This window comes from Capra hircus, chromosome 3 (assembly GCF_001704415.2).
Source record: "Capra hircus breed San Clemente chromosome 3, ASM170441v1, whole genome shotgun sequence".
NCBI classification, from domain to species: Eukaryota; Metazoa; Chordata; class Mammalia; order Artiodactyla; family Bovidae; genus Capra; species Capra hircus.
This window is the reverse complement of record NC_030810.1, coordinates 68,527,448-68,549,422: the sequence shown is the minus strand read 5'-3', so window position 1 is coordinate 68,549,422 and position 21,975 is coordinate 68,527,448. Positions and strand designations below refer to the sequence as shown.

The 21,975-nt window shown below is 35.4% G+C and overlaps 1 protein-coding gene across 1 annotated transcript in view; it reads left to right on the top strand.

The window, feature by feature from the left end:
• Positions 1-21,975, top strand: part of HFM1 (HFM1, ATP dependent DNA helicase homolog) — a 118,426-nt gene that overhangs the window by 70,527 nt on the left and 25,924 nt on the right. The window contains exons 25-29 of the mRNA XM_018046506.1: positions 4,893-4,978; positions 5,211-5,294; positions 5,419-5,576; positions 8,008-8,111; positions 8,559-8,705. Coding sequence (XP_017901995.1) covers positions 4,893-4,978; positions 5,211-5,294; positions 5,419-5,576; positions 8,008-8,111; positions 8,559-8,705 — 579 coding nt within the window. The remainder of the gene's footprint in view (positions 1-4,892; positions 4,979-5,210; positions 5,295-5,418; positions 5,577-8,007; positions 8,112-8,558; positions 8,706-21,975) is intronic.

Sequence of the window (21,975 nt, the reverse complement as noted above, 5' to 3'; positions counted from 1 at the left end):
CTTGCAGTCCAACGGACTCTCAAGAGTCTTTCCAATACCACAGTTCAAAAGCATCAATTCTTTGGCGCTCAGCCTTCTTCACAGTCCAACTCTCACATCCATACGTGACCACCGGAAAAACCATAGCCTTGACTAGACGGACCTTTGTTGGCAAAGTAATGTCTCTGCTTTCGAATATGCTATCTAGGTTGGTCATAACTTTCCTTCCAAGGAGTAAGCGTCTTTTAATTTCATGGCTGCAATCACCATCTGCAGTGACTTTGGCTGCTAACTCTGCTAACTCACTTCAGTCGTGTCCGACTGTGCGACCCCATGGACTGCAGCCTACCAGGCTCCTCCGTCCATGGGATTTTCCAGGCAAGAGTACTGCAGTGGGTTGCTATTGCCTTCTCCTGTAACTGCATAGTGATACACCAATTCAACTTACTGCTATGGGGGAAAAACACCATTTAATGAGACATGAAGACAAAGCACAGACCCGAGTAAGGGCACACACACTGTGGACCACAGCAGGGCTATGACCAGAGCAAGTGGGCGGACGGGAGAAGGGAGATGGATGGGTAAACTACAGCCTCAGGGGCGGGGGATGAGGGTTTGGATTGATGATGACTAAGCAGACAACAGGATGCGACAGGAAATCAAAACCAATGATGAAAGCAGACACAGTCAGAGAACTCCAACAGCAAGGAAAACATACAGAACTGTTCCTTAACAAATACTCGGAAAGAAATCAAGCATGAAACCACAGAGAAATCGTCAAAGTGCTTTAAATATCAACTAATTAGCCAATGATGCAAATTATAAAAACAGTGTGTCAAAAGACCACCAAATGGACTAGTTTCCACTTCACAGGCCGCTAAAATGATTCATGGTTAATTATAAGCTGACTAACAATGCAGCTAACATGAAATGGGTGGTAACAGAAAAAAGAGATAATACAATCCAGTTACAAAGCAGAGTGTTATACACGTGATTTCATGGGGTAAATAGCAATGCACTCACAAAACCTAAGCTAAAAACGCAAGAAAGCTGGAACATGTGCTTTAGAGCTGCACACTCTGTCACCAAAAGCCCTAGGTCATCATCCCATTTTTAGACTCGTAAAAGTGAGGCAGCCCGACGTCTTCCCTGAGGCCCTGGGCTTTTAACCTGGTTTCACACACAGCTGGCCTGAGTGCGTGGCCAGGTCCATCAGCAAGCAGACCAGTGTGGATTCTAGTCTGACAGTTTCCACTGTTTCCCCATCCATTTCCCATGAAGTGATGGGACCAGATGCCATGATCTTCATTTTCTGAATGTTGAGCTTTAAGCCAACTTTTTCACTCTCCTCTTTCACTTCATCAAGAGGCTTTTTAGTTCCTCTTCACTTTCTGCCATAAGGGTGGTGTCATCTGCATATCTGAGGTTATTGATATTTCTCCTGGCAAACTTGATTCCAGCTTGTGCTTCTTCCAGCCCAGCGTTTCTAATGGGGTACTCTGCATAGAAGTTAAATAAGCAGGGTGACAATATACAGCCTTGACGTACTCCTTTTCCTATTTGGAACCAGTCTGTTGTTCCATGTCCAGTTCTACCTGTTGCCTCCTGACCTGCGTATATGTTTCTCAAGAGGCAGGTCAGGTAGTCTGGTATTCCCATCTCTTTTAAGAATTCTCCAGAGTTTGTTGTGGTCCACACAATCAAAGGCTTTAGCATAGTCAATAAAGCAGAAATAGATGTTTTTCTGGAACTCTCTTGCTTTTTTGATGAAAAACCTGTAGCTAACATTATATTTAATAGTGAAAGACTGAATGCTTTACCTCTAAGATCAGGAATGAAATAAGGATGCCCGCTATTACTAATTCCAGTAAACATTATACTAGAAGTTCTACTCAGTACAATCAGCCAAGAAAAAGAAATAAAAAGCATACAGGTTAGAAAAGAAAGTATACATGTTTTTATTAATACATGATCACGTGGTCATCTATGTAGAAAATTCCATGGAAGGCAGGAGAGGTTAAGCATGGTTGAAAGATACAAGATCAATATGTTAAAATTAATTTTATTTCTACATACTAGTAAGAAAAAATCAGAAGCTAAAATTAGAAAAACTATGCTATATTAGTTTTCTAATTGCCATTAAAACAAATTATCACAAACTGTGGCTTAAAGCACCAGAAATTTATTATCTTTAAAGTTCTGTAGATTTCTGATGTGGGTCTCACTGGGATAAAATCAAGGTTTGACAAGGCTGTTTTCCTTAGGGGTGAATCTATTTTCCTGCCTTCAACTTCTAGAGAATACTTGATACCTTGATCATAGCCCTTTTCCTCTATCTTCAGAGGCAACAAGTGATCTTGGATTTGGCAGAGATGTCTTAGATACAGTGCAAAAGCACAAACTATAAAAGAAAAAAGGGTGGATTTAATAAAAACTTAAAACTTTGCTTTTCATAAAATACTGTTAAAGAAGGAAGAGGAAGAAGGGAAAATAAGCCACCAGACTGTAAGGAAATATCTACAGAACATATATGTTGTGGAAGACTTGTACTTATAATATATAATAAGACAAACCACTGAATAAAACAGTGGGCAAAAAGATTGAAACATCAAAGAAGATGTGTGTATGGCAAATAAGCGCCTGAGAAGATGTTCAACATCATTAGTCATAAGAGAAATGCAAATTAAAATGACAACGTGATACCAGTACACATCCACACAATTAAATTTGTTAATTATATTTATCAAAAATTTATTAAATTTATTTAATTAATTTAGCACAATTAAAATTATACAGTACACATAGTACACAATTAAAAATTAACAAAATGCTGGAGAGAATATGGTTCAACTGAAACTCTCACTGTGGAAATGTAAAATGTTAAAACCACTTTGGAAAACCATTTGATTATTTCTTTAAAAGTTCAGCATAAACCTACCATGCCACCTGGTCCTGTCATGGTTAGGTACCCAAGAGAAAAAAAAACATGTAGACACACAATTCTAGTAACAAAGACATTTGAAAACAGCCTAAATATCCATGAACAGGCAAATGGAAATTAGTGTTATATCCCATGGTATGGATATATATATTCAGCAATAAAAAGGCATGAAGTGTTGACACAAATAACAACATGGATGAATCTTACAATAATCATACAGAGTAGAAGAAGCCAGACTAATTAAATGAAAGACTGGAAAATAGAATAGTAATAGAAAGCAGATCAGTGGTTGCTTAGGGACAGTGTGGGAAGGGCAGGACAAGTTACAAAGGGGCACAAGAAAACTTTTAGAGGCAATAATGTTTATTAGCTTAGTTGTAATGATTCTCATACACACATAAACACATGAAATCACATGTCAAGTTTATTGTAAATCAGTTATAGTCAGTCAGTAAAATTGTAAAAATGAAAAAATATTCACTCACCAAATGAGCAAAAACTAAGTCTTGTAGGGAGATAAAATAAGGTTATGAACATGCTCATGCAGTGTTGGAGCTTAAGTCTAATAGTATCAATTAAATTGCACAATCTTTTTAAAACAGCTGTTTCACTAACAGTTAAATTTATAGAAATATTTCCAGAAAAGTACAAATATAAATTTGTACAAAGGTACAAATTATTTATCATTGCATAATCTTAAATGCTCACAAGTAGCAAAATGATTAAAGTATGAATTATCCATAAAATGATTATTAATAAAATTTCACTATATTTGAAGAAGTCAGTTTTTCTGACCTTCTAGAATATTGTCAGTCTGGGCATCAGTTGCATTCTATCCCTTCCAAACTGTTGAACACAAACATGTTTTTCACAATTCCTCAGTACAGCTGAACAGAAAGAAATATTGCCCAGCAAAATTCATGTAATAGAAAAGTGAGAGAATCCAAACAAATAAGTAAATTGAGCATCAGGAAAAAATAATGAATACAAGTTGATTTTCAACAGTGTTTGTCAGCTAAAAATTATAAGGGAAATATTATAAGGGAAAATGGAAATTAAAATAAAGGAATTAAGAATACTAGGAGTTGTGTCTTAAGAATAAGTAAGAGAAATTCTCAAAAATAGTCAGCTTTGAGTAAGGAAAGGAGTATCATCATACCCTCCCCAGCAATATATATTCCTTAAACAAGGTGGTACTACTTTGGAAATTTATACTTCTGACAATATTTTCTATTTGAGGATTTGGGTAAATTCATTCACGTGAGTATAAGAATTAAAAATTACAGTTTCTTAAATGCATAAAGAAACAGAAAAGGTACAAAGGCAGAAGAGCTCTTGATGTGTTTAAGGAGCAAAATTAAAGCCAAAGTGGCTGCAGTATAGTCAGCAAGAGGGGAGTGGCAGGAAATTAAAGTGGAGAGGTAGGCTGTAGTCAGGTCACATAGGTAAGAGAGTTTGAAATTGCCACTTTATTCTAAATGCAATGGAAAGACATTGGAAATTTTAGGCAGAAGAGTAAAATTATCTAAATTAGTACAGCAACAGAGAGAGAACTCAATTTCTAAGACAAATGCTCAGAGAGCCATAGCTTCATAAAAGAATATTCCATCCTTGAGTCATGTTGCCTTTAAAAAAAAAAAAAAACACGAGTATAACCATAGATGTTTCTTGGTACTTGCTCTGTGGATGACATAAGGTAAAACTAAGGGTTGAGACATCACGTGAATCAAAGAATTCCTCTTTATTTTATAAAGCATATGTGTGTTCTATTTGAGTTTGAAAAAATAAATATGAACAACCAAATAATGTCACAGCCCAATCAATCCAATTTAGACTATCTTTTTAAAACGTTAAAAATCATTAGTCTGCTCTCAGATTTTCTTTTTTTAGTAATGTAGATGTTAAATATTTAAGTGTAGATTTAGTTTAAAATGTATTGTTTAAAAACTACTGTTTGATTAATTTTCCACAGGTATAACATTATCAAATGCTATGGTAAATGCAGGTTTGACTTCTTTTAAAAAAATAGAAGAAACAGATGCAAGGGAACTTGAGCTGGTATTTAATATTTAATTATTCCTAATATTTCTTGAATTCTGTATACATTCCAAAGCCTGACATTTATATCTTTATTTCTACTAAAAAATAATTTTCCCTGTCATAGTCATATATTTTTTTAATTTAAAATTTTGGGTAGTAAGTATATTAAAACTTAACTATTAAAGGTATTTTACTAAAAGAGTTTTTAGTGTTGTAGTAAGAACATAATGATATTAATATGTTGTTTTAGATTTTAAATAGACATCCCCCTTTTGGAACTCAGATAAAAGAAACAGTGATGTATCTACCCAAATATGAACTTGAAGTGGAACAGGTAAATATTTTCTATTTTTCATATGTTTTGATTTTCAGGAGTAAAGCTACCCATAGCTGATTTGGAGCTGAGTATAAGTAGTAAGGTTATTTTTAACACATTTTATACCTATCCTTTTTTAAAGATTACAAGATATAGTGATACCATGGCAGAAATATTAGTGACTGTTATGTTAAGAAACTTTGAACAGCTACGAACTAAAAGAACAGCACCAAATTCTCACTATGTCACCTTGATCATAGGTGATGCAGATAATCAACTGGTTTTTAAGCACAAAATTATGTAAGTATGAAATTTCTATTTATTTTATTTTTAAGCATGTATCATAAAAGAAAAATTCTGCTGAAGAAAAGAGTAGTAAAATAATGGTGGGGTCAATTAAATTACAGTTTCCTGATTCTATAATGGGACAAAAGAAATTATCTATTAAAGAAGGTATTAATATTAGGTCTGTTTTAGATTATTTATGATCACAGTAAACTATGGAAAATTCTGAAAGAGATGGGAATACCAGACCACCTGACCTGCCTCTTGAGAAGCCTATATGCAGGTCAGGAAGCAACAGGTAGAACTGGACATGGAACAACAGTCTGGTTCCAAATAGGAAAAGGAGTATGTCAAGGCTGTATATTGTCACCCTGCTTATTTAACTTCTATGCAGAGTACCCGATGAGAAATGCTGGGCTGGAAGAATCACAGCTGGAATCAAAATTGCCAGGAGAAATATCAATAACCTCAGATATGCAGATGACCCCACTCTTATGGCAGAAAGTGAAAAGGAGCTAAAAAGCCTCTTGATGAAAGTGAGAAAGGAGAGTGAAAAAGTTGGCTTAAAGCTCAACATTCAGAAAATGAAGATCATGGCATCTGGTCCCATCACTTCATGGGAAATAGATGGGGAAACAGTGGAAACAGTGTCAGACTTTATTTTGGGGGGCTCCAAAATCACTGCAGATGGTGACTGCAGCCATGAAATTAAAAGATGCTTACTCCTTGGAATAAAAGTTATGACCAATCTAGATAGCATATTGAAAAGCAGAGACATTACTTTGCCAACAAAGGTCCGTCTAGTCAAGGCTATGGTTTTTCCAGTGGTCATGTATGGATGTGAGAGTTGGACTGTGAAGAAAGCTGAGCGCCAAAGAATTGATGCTTTTGAACTGTGGTGTTGGAGAAGACTCTTGAGAGTCCGTTGGATTGCAAGGAGATCCAACCAGTCCATTCTGAAGGAGATCAGCCCTGGGATTTCTTTGGAAGGAATGATGCTAAACCTGAAACTCTAATACTTTGGCCACCTCATGCAAAGAGTTGACTCATTGGAAAAGACTCTGATGCTGGGAGGGATTGAGGGCAGGAGGAGAAGGGGACGACAGAGGATGAGATGGCTGGATGGCATCACTGATTCGATGAACATGAGTCTGAGTGAACTCTGGGAGTTGGTGATGGACAGGGAGGCCTGGCGTGCTGCGATTCATGGGGTCGCAAAGAGTTGGACACGACTGAGCAACTGAACTGAACAGAACTGAATACTCAAATTAACAAAGTATAAAGTCTTTGGTTTGAAACAACTAATAGATGACCTTTAGGAGTAGCTCTAATTCATTATTGCTGAACTTTCTTATTTTGTTGCTTTTCTCCTATAATTCATGACCTTATTACTCTTTGAGTATAATCTTCAAAATATATTTTCTATTTCTGTATTAAAATTTAACTGCTAGAGCCACTGTAGGACCCAGGCAACCAGATCCAATAGATAAAGGAGATACCTTGCCTTATATTTTGTTCTCTAGCATATCATTCTATAATTTTTACTTTAGCCTTTTTTCTGATACTCTTATATATTGTCTCCCAGGGTGTCATAAGCAAATACTGAGGGTAATAGTTGTAGCTGCAGCTAATACTTTTTGAGCACTTAGTAAGTTCCAGGTATTAAACTGTTTAATTGTTATATAGGTAGTCTATAGCAAAAACTAGATTCGAAGCCCAGCATTCTGACTCCAGAGTCTATGCTCCTAAGCATATAATATACCTGTAAGTTCAGGGTGGTACTAACTGAAATGGGAATCTCCTAACTGTTGCCAGTGTACTGGAAGATACTTTCCTAAAACACCCCATGCAAGGATCCTAAAGAGGGTGCAGTGACTGATAAGGATATGCTTTTCACTGATAATTACTTTCCTGCAACTAGCCATAATACACTTAAAGAGAATATATACTTATATTAATCTTTATATTCTCTGTGACAAGTAAATCTAATGACTTAGACTATAGGAGGCTAAAATAAGTTCAATCACAGAATTGACTGCTGGTGATATGATGTTATTAGATACAAACTATTTCATATCATTTAAAAAATACTCAAAGTTCTCACAGATCCATGTAATGTAAGTATAGCCATTTAAAAGTGGTAGTGATTTAAGGGCAAGATCATAGGTTGTCAAGAACAACTATATGTACAGGTGGGCCTGAAGTGATTTTATGCAACTTAGAACCAGCTGTTAGGTGAACATATAGTTAAGTAAATTATGGAAATAGTAGCTCCATTGAAATTCCATTTTCCCTATGCAAAGAACTTGGGGAAAGTAGTTTTCAGAAACTGACAAGTTTACTACCAGATGGGATATACCTTAGTATCAATTAGCCCTTGGCAATTAATTTATTATTTCATTTAAGATTCAAGATCACAATTTAAGTGACACATTACCTTTTTCAGGGATTCTGTTTTACTAAAAGCTGGAAATTGGGCTAAAAAGTTTGATGTGAGGAGAGCTCTTAAATCTGAAGATCTTAGCATAAATCTGATTAGTTCAGAATATGGTAAGTTCATTGAAATAATGAATACATGAATGTAAAAAATATGATAGCACTTAAAAATTTCCTTTATGTAAACAGAAACATAAGTGATATTGTGTAAAAATAATTTAAGTAAAATGAATAATTTTAAAGGAAGTTTCTTTGGGGATGTAAAGATAGTGTAGATGAGGATTAAAATTAAATTTTTATCTGTTCATTTATGGCCATTTTCTTTTTTAAGGTAAATTTCAATTATTGTAGGAGCATTGATTTTTATTTTTTTGACAGATGTGTACTTTTTCACTTGTTATACTTTTTTTAACGTTTCTTTAAAACATTTTTATTTCCTGAACTTGTTAGGCTTTTTAGTTCAACGAGGTATAAAATATAAGAGGTATAAAAATAAATAAATGATCTCATGCATGAATATATATGACTTAAGCATTTGTATGGTTTTTTTTCTTTTTCCAGTTGGACTTGATATACAGCGGAAATTTACAGTCTTTTACTTAGGACCCAAGAGATTTGGAAATCAAATAATTATACAAAAAAAATCAGAAACAGAGATTTCCCATTCTGAACATTCAGATAGATCTACTGTAGCAGGGCCCAAAAAAGGTAAACAGCCGTGTTTATTCCTGTTTTGCATTAAAGCAAATATAAGGCTGGAGATGGTATCATCAGTATAGTATTGCTTCATTTAGATTGTGGATACTCTGGAATTAGATGTTTAGGCTTTCTAATAATTGCATTAATAATATATAGTAAGAATTCTTCTAGTTAGTATTTGTCAAATTGGGGTGATTTTTTATTTCTCCATCAGTTTTGAATGAGATCCTAGCTGGGTACAGTAATCTTAGTTGTAGGTTTTTCCTTTTCAGTTCTTTAAATATATCCTGCCATTCCCTTCTGGCCTGCAGAGTTTCTGTTGAAAGATCAGCTGTTAAATGTATGGGGTTTCCCTTGTATGTTACTTGTTGCTTTCCCCTTGCTGCTTTTACTATTCTATCTTTGGTTGGTTGGTATGTGTCTTGGCATGTTTCTCCTTGGGTTTATCCTATATAGGACTTTTTACCCCTCTTGGACTTGATTTATTATTTTCTCTTCCATGTTGGGGAAATTTTCAACTATAATCTCGTCAAAATTTTTCTCATACCCTTTCTTTTTCTCTTCTTCTTCTGGGACACCTATAATTTGAATATTGGTGTGTTTGATATTGTCCCAGAAGTCTCTGAGACTATCCTCAGTTCTTTTCATTCTTTTTGCTTTATTCTGCTCTTCAGAAGTTATTTCCATCATTTTATCTTCCGGCTCACTGATTCATTCTTCTGCTTCAGGTATTCTGCTATTGATTCCTTCTAGAGTATTTAATTTCAGTAATTGTAGTATTTGTCTCTGTATGTTTATTCTTTAATTCTTCTACGTCTTTGTTAATTGATTCTTGCATTTTCTCCATTCTGTTTTTGAGGGTTTTGATCATCTTTGCTATCATTATTCTGAATTCTTTTTCAGGTAATTTTTGTATTTCCTCTTCATTTATTTGGACTTCTGTGTTTCTAGTTTGTTCCTTCATTTGTGTAGTATTTCTCTGACTTTTCAATATTTTTTTAAAACTTATTGTGTTTGAGGTCTCCTTTTCCTAGGCCGCAAGGTTGAATTTTTTTTTCCTTTTGGTTTCTGCCCTCCTAAGGTTGATCAAGTGGTTTGTGTAAGCTTTGTATATGGTGAGATTTGTGCTGAGTTTTTTGTTGTTGTTTTTCCTCTGATGGGCAAGGCTGAGTAAGGTGGTAATCCTGTCTGCTGATGATTGGGTTTATATTTTTGTTTTGTTTGTTGTTTAGATGAGATGTCCTTCACAGGGTGCTACTGGTGGTTGGGTGATGCTGGGTCTTGTATTCAGGTGGTTTCCTTTGTGTGAGTTCTCACTATTTAATACTCCCTAGGGTTAGTTCTCTGGTAGTCTAGGGTCTTGGAGTCAGTGCTCCCACTCCAGAGTCTCAGGGCTTGATCTTGAGCTGTAGAGATAGCCTTCACCATTCATGGCCACATAGAGGCTGGCCTTCACCCCTTGGGTGGCCACCACATGCAGGCCCACAGGGATTAGATTGAAGAGGGTGTAGTCGGTGTTTTCGTCCTTGGTCTCATCGATGGTACCATCTGGGTGCATCTTCAGGAAATATCCCTGCTGGCTGAATACCTTTGTCACAATTCCTTTCAGCTGAGGTTCACTTAGGCTGCTGCTGGACCTCAGGCTCCTTCCAAAGAGACACTGCAGCATTTTGTACTCCTTTCTTCAAAGAAAGCTCAAGAATCTTCCAGGGTGATTTTTGGTGAAAAAAATTGACTATTTTTTAATATATATTTCCCCTTTTCATACCCACTCCATTCTTATGGCCATGTTAGGGAGAGAGTAAGTGATGTACAAGAATTAACAGATTTGATAAGACAAAACAGGTGACAATTTTTTTTTTATGGGACATTCAAATAGAGCAGTAGAAAGAAGTATATATGTACCCATTACCCACCTTAAACAGTTATCAGCTCAGGGCTAATATAGTTTCATCTGTACCTCTGTTCATATTTCCTCTTGTATTTTTTTGAAGAAAATCAGATATTATATTATTTCCTCCATAACTGTTTTAGTATATATTTGTAAATGGTAAGGATTTAAGAAAAAATAACTGCATTACATAAAAAACTAATGGTAACTAATTATTACCCAATACTGAGTTAATATTCAAATTGCTGATTACTCATAAATATCATAGATATATCATCTTGATACCATCTAGATATACCAGATTGGCTCCTGAATCCTTTTGCTATGTCCTTAGTAGTTTTGATAGCTTTCATGCTGTGTGGGATGATATGAAATTCTAGGCTTACCTTTTATAATTCTAGCCTCAGACCTGTAATAAGCCTTTTCTCCAAAGATCCCTGGTTTCTTTTCATGATAAATAATTTGTGTGCTTGAGGAGCTCATTGCCATTGAGAGATTATCTCTTACTTTTTTCCATGCACAAAATTATGAAATATGTGATTTTTTTGTTTTTAAAGACAAAATACATAATTTATTTATAGTTAAATGTCCAAGCTATAGTATTTATCCTTAAAGTCAATGATCTATACTCAATGATCTGTATCTCCTTTCTGCCATGCTGAGAAATTTGATTCTCAATGATTCCAAAAATGATAGAATGCCACTAATCTTCTTTATTCTACATTATACACACAACAATTAGTTGTTATTTATCAAGTTAACAGCACCAAACTGCACTTGTTTTTGGCTGCATCATAGTTTGTGGGATCAGCCATTCACTATGTTTTCCTGACAGAGAAAAAAGCAAACCCTTGCTTGTGGAATATAACATAATCCAGAATCTGCAGATATAATGTCTGCCATACAATAAGAACTTATGAAACCTGCAAAGAGGCAGGACCATATGACTCATAATTAACTATATAAGAAAATGAAACAGCCCTGTAGGTGATTCAAATGGTAGAGTTGGCATTTAAAGATTATAAAACAACGGGGGAAGAAATATACAAAATGAATGAAATGATGGAAATTTTCACCAGAAAATTGGAATTCCATAGAGATTTAAATGAACTTTCTAGAACTGAAAAATGTAGTCTCTTGAGTGAAGAACTCATTAGGTAGGTTTAATGTTAGTTTGGATATGTTCAAACATAGGATTTATGAACGGTTAGACATATCAATAGAAAATATCCAAATGGAAGCCCCAGAGATAAGAGAACAGAAAGAACACAAAAGAGTATAATACTCAAAATGCTAACATATGCATAAAGTCTGAGTAGAGAAAGAATGGGACAAATGCAGTATTCAAAGAGACGGGCTGAGAACATTCCAAAACAGTGAAAGACGTCAACCCACAGATTCAGAATTTCAGCAAACCCAAGAAGAGATAAACACACAGAAGACCACAGAAGACTGAAAATGAAGAGATAAAACATGAATTAACAATATCAAGAATGAAAAAGGTGATATCATTACAGATCTTATAAGCATAAAAGAATCTGCCAAGATATTATAAATAACTTTACCAATAAATTTGACATAATTTAGGTAAAAAGGAATGAATACCTTGACAAGAAATCTTGCCAAAACTGACAGAATAAATAGAAAATCTGAGTAGTCTTGACACTAGTAATAAAACTGAAGAAATTTAAAAAGATATTTCCATAAAGAAATCCTGAGGTTCAGATAACATCATTTTCTTATATAGTTAAATATGAGTTATATGGTCCTGCCTCTTTGCAGGTTTCATAAGTTCTTATTGTATGGCAGACATTATATCTGCAGATTCTGGATTATATTATATTCCACCATACAAGAGATGTGGCTATGCTCCCTGGATCAGGAAGATCCCTTGGAGTAAGAAATGGCAGCTCACTGGTATTCTTGCCTGGAAAATTCCATGGACAGAGGAGCCTGGTGGGCTACAGTTCATGGGGTCACAAAGAGTCAGACATGACTGAGCACTCAGAACAGCATAGCAATGTAAAACTTACCCAAACTTTTCTAGAAAAAAATGAATATTTTCTAATGTTTTAATTTTCAAAAGCCAGCATGACTTTGATTTCAAAACTTGGCAAGGACATTAAAAGAAAGAGAAATTGTTCAAGCTATTAGCAAGTGGAATCTAGCTACATATTTAAAAACCATAATACAGTACAGTTAAGTATAGCTTATTCTACCTATGCAAGAAAGCCTTGGCATTTAAAAATGGATCAATATAATTCTTACATTAACAGGGAAATAAAACGTGATCCTTTTTATGGATGTCAAAAAAAGGTTGACAAAAATCCAGTGTTAATTTTTTATTAAAAATATATAGCAAATGTTATACACAATATTGAAATATTTTTTAAACTTTCCTATTTAAATGGAGAATGATGAAATGGTCTTCTCTATTACTACTTCTTTTTAACATTGTGATAAAAGTCCTAGTCAGTACAACTATTTATAAAAAGAAATATAAGGGATAAGGATTGGGAAGGAAGAAGTAAACTATCATTACTTGAAAGCAACATGATTATGTACCTAGAAAATATAAAAGACTCTGTGGATACACTATTAAAATTAATATATAAATTTAGAAACATCACTGGATACAGAGTCAATGTTAAAAATTGCACATCAAAAAAGGATAAAATGCTTAATAAATTTAACAAAATGTTAAATTTTGTTAACATTTTGTTAACAGTGCAAGATGTGAGCACTGTAAACTATAAAACACCATTGAAAAAAATTAAAGATGTAAATATATGGAAAGATATACGATGTTTGTGGATTGGAAGTCTTAATATCACTAAGATGGCAATATTTCCCAAATTATTTCAAAAGATCAATGCAATCCCTGTTCAAAATTCTAGCTTCTTTTGACAGAAATTTGCAGGTTGATTCTAAAATTCATACGGAAATGTAATGGACCCAAAATAGCTAAATCAGTCTTTAAAAAGAGAACATACATGGAGACTCACAATTCCTGATTTCAAAACTTACGGTAAAACTTAATCAAGGTAGTGTATTTGTGTTATGTTGTTAGTCACTCAGTTGTGTCTGACTCTTTACGACCCCATGGACTATAGCCCTCTATGCTCCTCTGTTCTTGGGATTCTCTAGGCAACAATACTGGAGTGGGTTGCCATTTCCTTCTCAAGCGGATCATCCCAATCCAGGGATCGAGCCTGGGTCTCCCGTATTGCAGGCAGATTCTTTATCATTTGAGCCATCAGTGATTCCCAAGATAGTGTAGTACTGGTATAATAATAGACCAATAGAATATGATTGAAAGTATAGAAATAAATGTATACATCTATGGTCAATTGATTATGATCAAAGATGCCAAAATAATTCAGATGGGAAAGAATAGTGTTTCACCAAAAATGACTGGGCATCTGGATAACCAGTTGCATTAGTTTGAACCTCTACTTCATCCTATATATAAAAATTTACTCCGAATGGATCAGTGACCTAAAGATAAGAATTAAAACTGTAAAACCCTTAGAAGAACACATGCATGTATATTTTCATGACCTTGGATTAGGCAGTAGTTTATTAGATATGATACCCAAAGCTCAGGCAACCAAAGGGGGGGGAAAAAGCAGATGAATTGGACTTTATCAAGGTTGAAAACTTTTGTGCTTCAAATAAAACTATCAAGAAAGTGAAGAAAAAGTATGAGGAAAACAATCCATAGAATGAGAAAATATTTGCAAGTCATATATCTGATAAAATAATAGTATCTAGTATATATAAAGAAATCTTACAGCTCAACAAATAAAAAGACAACCCAGTTAAAACTGGTCAAAGAATTTAAGTAGATATTTTTCAAAGAGCTACAAATGGCCAATATACAACATGAAAAGATGTCCAATATCATTAATCAATACAGAAATTCAAATCAAAACCAGGGTGTTACCACCCAGTAGGATGGCTTTAATAAGAAAGATGGGCAATGACAAATGTTGGCAAAGATGCAGAGAAATTGAAACTCTCACACTTTTGGTAGTGGGGATATGAAATTGTGCAGGTACTTTGGAAAACATTTTGTCAGTCGCTCAAAAAGTTAAACATAGAATTACCATGTGATCCAGGAATTCCTCCTGTAGGTATATGTCCAAATGAATTAAAAAATACTCATAAAAATGTGTATGTGAATGTTTATAGTAGCATTATTCCTAATAGCCAAAAAGTAGCAACAATCCAAATATCTATCAACTAACAGATAAGAAAACTGTGGCATATTCATTTAGTGGAATGTTACTCAGCCATAGAGAAGAATAAACTACTAATATATGCTACAACATAGATAAACCTTGAAAACATGCTAATTAGAGAAGCCAGTCACAAAAGATGGAGAAGGCAATGGCAACCCACTCCAGTACTCTTGCCTGGAAAATCCCATGGACAGAGGAGCCTGGTAAGCTGCAGTCCATGGGGTCACAAAGAGTCAGACACAACTGAAGCAACTTAGCAGCAGTAGCAGCAGCAGTCACAAAAGATCAGATATTGTATGATTCCATTTATATGAATGTCTATAATAGACATATACATAATGACAGAAAGTAGATTAGTGATTCCAGGAGAAAGAGGCAAGTAGGTTGTTTGTCTTGTTTATACTATATTCTCCTTGGACCTTCGTTCTGGCCACTATTTTTCTGACAGCAAAATTATCAGTAGCTAGCGTAACCTTCTTTTATTCAGGCCAAAGTCCAAATTCCTAGAAGGAAAGAGATACTTCTATTTAAGAAAAACAATTTAGAATTAGGATTGCACTGAGAGTATATAAAATCAAGTCTATCAGTAGTACAGATAGCCTTCTGTTCTTTACCATGTACAGAAATTATCAAAGATAGCTGGACCATGTAAGAGAAGGCTAAAGCAAAGGTACAGAAAGAAGCAAAGGTGAGAACACTAGAGTTGAAGTTCTACTGACTTTCCATTTCTTGGTTTCAGTCCCTCCTGATCCCTAGCTGCCACCCTGCTTTTGGATTCTGTAAGATAACAACAAAAAAAAAGGTGTCCTTTTCATTATAAGATTGGAAGGCAAAAGTAGGAAGTCAAGAGATACCAAGAGTCAGAGTTACAGGAAAGTTTAGCCTTGGAGTGTAAAATGAAGCAGGCTAACAGAGTTTTGCCAAGAGAATGCACTGGTCATAGCAAACTCCCTCTTCTAGCAACACAAGAGATGACTCTACACATGGACATCAACAGACGGTCGATACTGAAATCAGACTGATTGTATTCTTTGCAGTCAAAGATAAAAAAGCTCTATATAGTCAACAAAAACAATACCTGGAGCTGACTATAACTCAGCTCACGAGCTGCTTATTGCAAAATTAAGACTTAAATTGAAGAAAGTAGGGAAAACCACTAGGCCATTCAGCTATGATCTAAACAAATCCCTTATGATTGTACAATGAAAGTGACAAATAGATTTAAAGGAGTAAATCTGGTAGACAGAGTGCCTGAAGAACCAGATTATGAGCGGAGGTTCATAACATTGTATGGGAAGTGGTGACCAGAACCATCCCCAAGAAAAAGAAATGCAAGAAGGACAGGTGGTCTGAGGCAAGAAGGCAAGAAGGTCTGAGGAGGCCTTACAAATAGCTGATAAAAGAAGTGAAAGGAAAAGACATATCCTACTGAAGGCAAAGTTCCAGAAAATAGCAAGGAGAGATAAGAAAGCCTTAAGTGAACAATGCAAAGAAATAGAGGAAAGCAATAGAATGGGAAAGACTAAAGATCTCTTCAAGAAAATGGCGATACCAAGGGGAAATCTCATGCCAACATGAGCACAATAGAGGACAGAAATGGAAAGGACCTAACAGAAGCAGAAGAGATTAAGAATAGGTGGCAAGAATACAGAGAAGAACTATACAAAAAAGGCCTTAATGATCCAGATAACCATGATGGTATGGTCCCTCAACTAGAGCCAGACATCCTGGAGTGTAAAGTCAAGTGGGCCTTAGGATGCATTACTACAAACAAAGATAGTGGAGATGATGGAAAACCAGCTGAGCTGTTTCAAATCCTAAAAGATGATGCTGTTAAAGTACTGCACTCAATATGCCAGCAAATTTGGAAAACTCAGTAGTCACACTGGACTGGGAAAAGGTCAGTTTTCATTCCAGTCCCAAAATTAGGCAAAGCTAGAGAATGTTCAGACTACTATACAGTTGTGCTCATTTCACATGCTAGCAAGGTAATGCTCAAAATCCTTGAAGCTAGGCTTCAGCAGTACCTGAACTGAGACCTTCCAGATGTACAAGCTGGATTTAGAAAAAGCAAAGGAATCAGAGATCAAACAGCCAACATCCACTGGATCATAAAAAAATCAAAGGAATTCCAAGAAAGACATCTGCTTCATTGACTACACTAAAGCCTTTGATTGTGTGGACCACAACAAACTGTGGAAAATTCTTAAAGATATGGGAATATCAGACCACCTTACCTGTCTCCTGAGAAACCTGTATGTAGGACAAAAAGCAATAGTTAGAACTGGACATGGAACAACGAATGGTTCCAAATTGGGAAAGGAGTACATCAAGGCTGTGTATTGTCACCCTGATTATTTAACTTATATGAAGAGTACATCATGCAAAATGCCAGGCTGGAAGACTCAAGCTGGAATCAAAATTGCTGGGAGAAATATTGACAACTTCAGGTATGCAGATGGTACCACTCTAATGGCCGAAAAATGAAGACAAACTAAAGAGCCTTTTGATGAGTGAAAAAACTGACTTAAAACTCAGTATTCAAAAAATGAAGATCATGGCCTCCAGGCTAATCACTTCATGGCAAATAGATGGAAGAAAAGTGGAAACAGTGACATATTTTATTTTCTTGGGCTCCAAAGACACTGTGGATGGTGAATGCAGCTGCAAAATTAAAAGAGGATTGCCCCTTGGAAGAAAAGCTATGACAAACTTAGACAGCATATTGAAAAACCAGGGACATCACTTTGCCAGCAAATTTCCGTATAGTCAAAGCTAAGGTTTTTCCAGTAGTCATGTACAGATGTGAGAGTTGGACCATACAGAAGGCTGAGCACTGGAGAAGACTCTTGAGAGTCCCTTGGACAGCAAGGAGATCAAACCAGTCAATCCTGAGGAAATCAACCCTGTATACTCTTGGAAGGACTGATGCTGAAGCTGAAGCTCCAGTACTACTGGAAAAGACTCTGCTGGGAAAGATTGAGGGCAGGAAGGGTAGGGTGAGGCAGGGGATGAGATGGTTGGATGGCATCATGGACTCAGTGGACATGAGTTTGCACAAATTCCGGGAGATAGTAAAGGACAAGGAAGCCTGGTGTGCTGCAGTTCATGGGGTCACAAGGAGTTGGACTGGACTTGTTGACTGATCAACAATGTAATACATTTCCACCAACCCTACAAGGGGTTTTTTGTTGTAACTGTTTTTGTTTAAAATAGCTTGAATTGTTTCTGTTGCTTGCAACTGTAGTGAAAATTAGGATGTTTACTATACTTAGTTTTAGCATGAGACTTTTTAAAAGCAAAAGTCCCCCAGATTTTCCGTATGACCCTGTAGAAAACAGATCAAAGATGTCTCCTATCAGGCAAGTGTTTTATTACACACATCCCCCGTTCACATACACATATTATATATACAACCATCCCATTATACATTCTGATTTATACAGTCAGATTATATTTGAAATATACATTATATCTGAATTATATTTGAAATATACATTATATCTGAATTATATCTGAGTTATACATTCTGGATATATAATTCAGTTCTTATGTACAAAATCAAATATCCCCAGATAAAGATGTATAATTATCTCTTCATGTATGACATACATACACTACCTGCATTTTCTTTCTCAGTAAACTTACACAATGACGGAATCATAGATTTACCCTACTAAGGTTGTGAAAATAGCCTTTCAAAACAATACAGATTTGTTTTGCTGACCTCTTGTCTGACCATATTATTAAATGTTAAAATATTTAGCTCAGAAAATCTGGTTGCTTAAATGATTGTTTCCAAATGTGCTTTCAGGTTCAACAAATATCTCAATATTTTATTTTGTCAAACTGTAGGACCATATTTAGACAAAAGTATACACCTTACAGTACATAATAGAATTTAAAATTCTTATTATGCTTCCTATAACCGTTTGAAACATTTTTTAGCTGTAGTTTCTCACAGTTACAGTCCAAGAGATAAAACATTTTGTACATTTTAAGGAAAAATATTTTTGCTATTTTTTTAACATCAGGCAGTGTGAAAATACACATTTTCAGTTGTAAAAATTGTTTTAACTTTTATTTTTAGCATTTAAGCTTTTTATCCTTTAAGAAGCACAAGCTGGTTGGATGGCATCACCGACTCAATGGACATGAGTTTGAGTAATCTCTGGGAGTTGGTGATGGACAGGGAGGCCTGGTGTGCTGCAGTCTGTGGGGTCAAAGTATGGGCTTTGTTTCCTTTGAAGAAAATTAATCTGACATTAATAAGTTCATTTGCATTGGCTATGCCTTTTGAGTATGAAAATTTAATGTATTTGAAGAATGCAAGGATAATATCAGTGCCCAAGCACTTTGGAAGTGTGTACATTTAAATACTAGTCAAAAAGCAGTCTGCTTTTCTTTATACTTTTCAGTGTATATATTCATTAAATTGCAAATCAAGGACTCCAGTTCATCAGTGTTACCCTTTTTTTGATAAATAACAAAATGATAGTATAATATTTGACAAAAATTAAAAGGAGATTTGCCTTCTCATTTAAAAAGTAAAATTATAAAGTGCATCAATGCAATAACCATGTGTCAGGAACTACAAAATGAAAGTAATATTCTTTTAAAAATATTAACTCCAGAAGCTTATGAACATCCAAATTATTTGAATTTATAGTTAAGAGGGGGGTTTCTCAGGTGGCGCTAGTGCTAAAGAACTCAACTGCCAATACAGGAGACAGAAGAGACGTGGGTTCTGTCTCAGGGTTGGGAAGATCCCCTGGAAGAGGGCATGGCAGCTCACTCCAGTATTCTTGCCTGGAGAATCCCATGGACAGAGGAGCCTGGCGAGGTATAGTACATGGGGTCACAAAGAGTTCGACATGACTGATGCACACGTGCACACATAGTTAGGATGTGAACCTAAGTATGGCAAGGATGCCTCCTATTTTTAATTTGTTTTTTTTTTCTAGATTTTTAAAAAATCTTACCTGACCTTACTCTATTGGTCATTATTGACCTTGTTAAAGTAATTTTATGTATTCACTTCAAATGCATTTCTATTTCACATTAATGATTTATTTTGCTTTAAGTACTTGGAACTGGAGCTTTAAAAACATATAAATTAATATGTTATGTGGCAGAACTAAGAAAATGTATACATTTCAGATTTTGATAATGATGGAGTATGAGATCTGTTAATTTGGTCCCTAAATGTACATTTTATGCCAAGTTTCTCTCAGAACCTTATTTTTCCAGTTATAAATCTCTATAAGCTTGTGTTTGTTAATAAGACAAATTCAGACAATTCTCAGAACTTAGGGAGTGGAGTGGGGGTAGAGGAGCACTTATGTTTCAGAAGTATCATTTCTAAGAGAAATATAGTAGAAGTTTCTGTCACTTAGGTAATATCTATATGCTAGTATTCTGTAAACAAGCTGAAATAAAGCTCTCATTCCTAGCAAGACTTGTCAACTCTTTCAACTCTGCCTTGAAATTTTGGGGTGTCTGCAGAATCTATATAATTAGACTTTTAGATCCTAGTTATAATTTCCACCACTGGTAACAGATGTGTATAGTCATTGTGCACCATCATGTGGTAATGTTTGTAAGTTCATCTATTAGATGTTGTTGGATAAGGGACAAAGTGACTCCTTATCCGTTATTGCAAAACAACCTGCAAGGCATTTCCTCCTGTTCTTCCCACCCTATAAACCATGGATTCCTTTCCTAAGTAAATTCAGTTCTGTTTGGTTGCTTGCAGTCCAAGGGACTCTCAAGAGTCTTCTCCAACACCACAGTTCAAAAGAATCAATTCTTTGGCACTCAGCTTTCTTTACAGTCCAGCTCTCATATCCATTACATGACTACTGGAAAAACCATAGGTTTGACTAGATGGACCTTTGTTGTCAAAGTAATGTCTCTGCTTTTTAATATGCTATCTAGGTTGGTCATAGATTTTCTTCCAAGGAGTAAGCATCTTTTAATTTCATGGCTGCAGTCACCATCTACAGTGATTTTGGAGTTCAAGAAAATAACGTCTCTCACTGTTTCCATTGTTTCCCCATCTATTTGCCATGAAATGATGGGACCTGATGCCATAATGCCATGATCTTAGTTTTCTGAATGTTGAGTTTTAAGCCAGTTTTTTCGCTTTCCTCTTTCACTTTCATCAAGTAAGTAATTACTTGATAAAATTTCATCACTAAGTAAATGAAATGCATTATATGGGGGAGAAGTAAGGCAGCTGCTATAACCAGTAAAGCAGGGTGGTTGAGAGATCAGCCTCTGGAATTTGATTATCTGAATTAAAATCTGAAATTTCCTACTTATTATTGCATAGTCTTGAACATGTTACTTCACCTCTTTGTGAATTAATTTTCTCATCTGTGAAGGTATAATAGGACTGCCGCATAGGCAGACAGCCATGGATAAAGAGACATTCAAAGAAAATTTGGAACATGTGAAAGAAAGTCCCAAATAAGTAAACAGAAAGTGAATAAAAGAAAAACAGGATAATTCACAGATGTAATATAAATAGATTAGTAATCTAAAGATTAAATTGCAACTATGAAACAATAGGATACCATGAAAAAAAATCAATTAGAGAAGAAGTGTAAGCACAGGGAAGTAAAAACTATGATTCAAAAAAAAAAAAAAATAGCCTAACTGGAGGGCCAGAAGATAAAGTCAGTATAATCTGAATGAAAGCAAAACAATAAGAGACAGGAGGGCGATCTGTAGCCTGATACCCAACTAATCAGAGTTCCAGAAAGACAGAAAAAACAAATCAGAAGAAATAATTTGAGAAGATTTGCTGGACTTAAAGCGAGGCATAAGTCTGCACATCAAAAGGGTTTACTTAGGGCTTCCTAGATGGCACTACTGGTGAAGAACCCACCTGTCAATGCAGGAGACATAAGAGACATGCTGGTTCCATCCCCAGATCAGGAAGACCCCCCAGGAGGAGGGTATGGCAACCCACTCCAGTATTCTTGCCTGGAGAATCCCATGGACAGAGGAGCCTGGCAGTCCATAGCGTCATACAGAGTTGGACATGACTAAAGCAACTTAGCACAGTGCTAGTTAGGATGAATGAAAGAAGATCTACAAAGAAGACAACATTTCAAAACATCATGGATAGAGAGAAAAC